General features: G+C 39.3%; 1 protein-coding gene across 1 annotated transcript; it reads right to left on the reverse strand.

Moving 5' to 3' along the window:
* Positions 1-1,154: 1,154 nt before the first annotated feature.
* Positions 1,155-2,466, reverse strand: LOC104586287 (uncharacterized). The gene is made up of 4 exons (XM_010243462.3): positions 2,350-2,466; positions 2,123-2,207; positions 1,747-1,829; positions 1,155-1,629 (listed from the first exon to the last, which is right to left on the reverse strand). The coding sequence occupies exons 1-4, from the start codon at positions 2,371-2,373 to the stop codon at positions 1,447-1,449; spliced, it is 375 nt and encodes a 124-aa protein (XP_010241764.1). The 5' UTR covers positions 2,374-2,466; the 3' UTR covers positions 1,155-1,446.
* Positions 2,467-2,746: the final 280 nt, after the last annotated feature.

The raw sequence follows: 2,746 nt of genomic DNA on the forward strand, positions 1-2,746 counted from the left end.
TGGCCAAGGGACAAAATCTTATGGTTTACTAACGTGCAACAGTGCAAGTAAACTAGTAGCAGAGAGGACGACTGCATGCGAGGAAGAAAAGACAAAATTACAGGGGCCATTTTGGCAATCCGTGCTAGACTGCTAGCTGTGTGGTGATCGAATGAACACGCTCCCGTTGAGTAAAACATGATCAGAGCCCGAACCCGAAATGTGTCTATCATTCATTGGCTCCAAGTTTCAGAAAGACAAAAGGTGAAGCCATTTACACAATGAGCCTGATCACCTGTGTGGTGATCGAATGAGTGATGGACGATGGGCAGAACAGAGTACTGATCATGGTTTACACAATGAGAACTCTCTCATTAATTCTCAGCTGAAGGGCAACTTATCTGTACTCTCCCTTTAGTTATCGTGTGGGAAATTTGGAAGAATAACGAAAAACGTAAATATATAGCTCTGCTAGAAACTGCTCTATGCTTGAGGTTGGGTGTGTTCAGACTTCAGAGTCTGAACCTCATTAGATTCATGTCTCTATTCCACCCCTGTTAACTATGTTAAAGTCAGTGTACATGGAGCGCCGAGAGGTAATCCCAGTTTCCCAGTGACAGTGTTACTGCAGGAGGGAGTGTGATTAGATATGATGACCTTGCTAAAGAGCAAAGAGCTAGAATTTCCTTGGCCATATCTATGAGATTTCACACAATTATCTTAAAGAGAGACTCATTAGTCATAGTGAAGGTACTTTATTAATAACAGTGAGTTCAATCCTCAAAAATTGTTACGTACTATGACTCAGTTTGGAAGGAGTACATTAATGTACAAATACAAATACATAGAAAATAATACAAAATATAAGATTTTGCACTCTACGTACATATTTGTATTTCTACTAATTCCAAACTGAGCCTATGAGGGTAAAATTAATGTCTCTTGTATAGATCAGGAGATTAATTTCCAGGTTCAACACATTATTTTGCGTGAAGGAAACCAACCAGGTTGCAGACTCACAAGCGAATTTCACTAGTTATATATCAACATTGCTTCTTCCACGTCTTAGATATGACTAGTCGATTCCTTCTTTATATTTATTGATATCAGTCCTCCATAGGGTTTTTATAACTTAATGAAACCAAGGTGGCCGGCCACCCCTCCACCAGAGTAAATTTAATTTTGGGTTAAAAGAAAAACAGAGATAATTATTGAACACAAAATAGTACAGTTTGTCATTCAAAACTAACCGATCGAAAATTAGATCTTTCCAAGGACCCATCTCAACATTTGTACTACAACAAAACAATATCTAACCAGAGAAGAATAAAAGACAAAGAAAGGTAGAATTTTTTTCCAAAGTCTGGAGCCCTTCACATGGGTTGCTAACATACGCTTATCATCAGGAGCTCACTCTAGCTCCCACTCAACTTTTATGCTCTTGCTTGTTATCTCAGCAAAGCTAGCTTACCTGTGGCAAACACATCTATAGTGGTATGCACTGTTGATTGGGTCGTTCGCATCGACTGGAATTTGTTCAGCTCTACACTTGAACTTGCACCCTCTACATTCATTGTAAGTGCATGTCGGAGCAGTAGATCCAATCATCATTCTCCTTGAATTCCTGCTCCTCCATCCTTGTTTAACACCCTACAAGGTCCAAGTGGAAGCAGGCAAGAAGAAACATAAATGGAAATTAAATTATTAAAACTCATAAAGTTGAACTACAGACTGAGAGTAATTCGTTTATTTGTTGGTGTTGTTTACCTGCAAAAGCAATTCATTCAGTAATAGAGATGAATGAGAGATCCCCTCATCATCATATGGAAGTGCTACTTCAGCTTCCAACCCTGAATCACTTCAACAGCTTATAAATCATCTTTTATGGAAGCATACACTAATGAAGTATAACAAATTATTGTCTTAAAAATGAATGAAAATTCAATAAATTAAAATAACCCACGTAAAATAAGGAAGGTAACTATAAAATTCAAAAAAAAAAAAAAAGCATTAGCAGGCAGAAAGCAGTGCAAGAATGAGATACTTAAATTTCCTGTGGGGAGGTTTAACACAAATCCAAAAGAAAAGAAAGCAGAAAGGAGTAGTGGAGGGAGCCAAAAGAACAATGTTTGTTGAGTCTGACCTTGTATAAAGAATGACGCAAAGAGGAACGTGAAGAATAGCAAGATCAGGTGCATTGGTTTCTTAATGCCCATTTGCACACCGAACTGGAGAAGATATGAAATGGGAAATGAATGAATGGTCAATATTTAGAACGGTAGAGGAAGAGAGTGGGGGGGTCAGGAATTAAATTGAATAATGGCTATTGGGTATATAGACTGGCAAAATCTGCAGAGATTCAGAACATACCAAAGAGGTCCCCATAGCTGACATCCTTCTTTCAGCGCCAACTCATTGAGAGTCACTGAAGATTTCTGTCATCACTGAGATGGCTTTGTCGAAACCATCTAGATGCCCGTGGTTTTCTTTTGATTTGGGCCTTTGGTAGGTGAAATGTAAAGCAGGACTCGATAGATTTTATCCTTGTCTTCCAAAGAGACAAAATGAGACACTACTGCTACTATGCAGTAACAGGCATGTGGGAGGCCCACATCAAGCCAGCTGACTCTCTCTCTCTCTCTCCTTCTCTCCCTTCTCTCTCTCTCTCTTTCTCTCCACCCCTTTTACTTGGAACTTGGAACTATATGCTTTGATGTGGGGACGCATTATTCACCGTACCCTGCCCAAACCGACATTGGATCCTGAA

This window comes from Nelumbo nucifera, chromosome 1 (assembly GCF_055504915.1).
Source record: "Nelumbo nucifera cultivar China Antique chromosome 1, China Antique-T2T, whole genome shotgun sequence".
NCBI classification, from domain to species: Eukaryota; Viridiplantae; Streptophyta; class Magnoliopsida; order Proteales; family Nelumbonaceae; genus Nelumbo; species Nelumbo nucifera.

Excerpts from the sequence above, each read along its gene's own strand:
- LOC104586287 (XM_010243462.3), bottom strand. The coding sequence starts at position 2,373 with ATGTCAGCTATGGGGACCTCTTTG. Across the intron at positions 2,208-2,349 it reads CAGCTATGGGGACCTCTTTG|TTCGGTGTGCAAATGGGCAT; the intron begins GTATGTTCTGAA and ends TATCTTCTCCAG. Across the intron at positions 1,830-2,122 it reads TGCGTCATTCTTTATACAAG|GGTTGGAAGCTGAAGTAGCA; the intron begins GTCAGACTCAAC and ends GAAGTGATTCAG.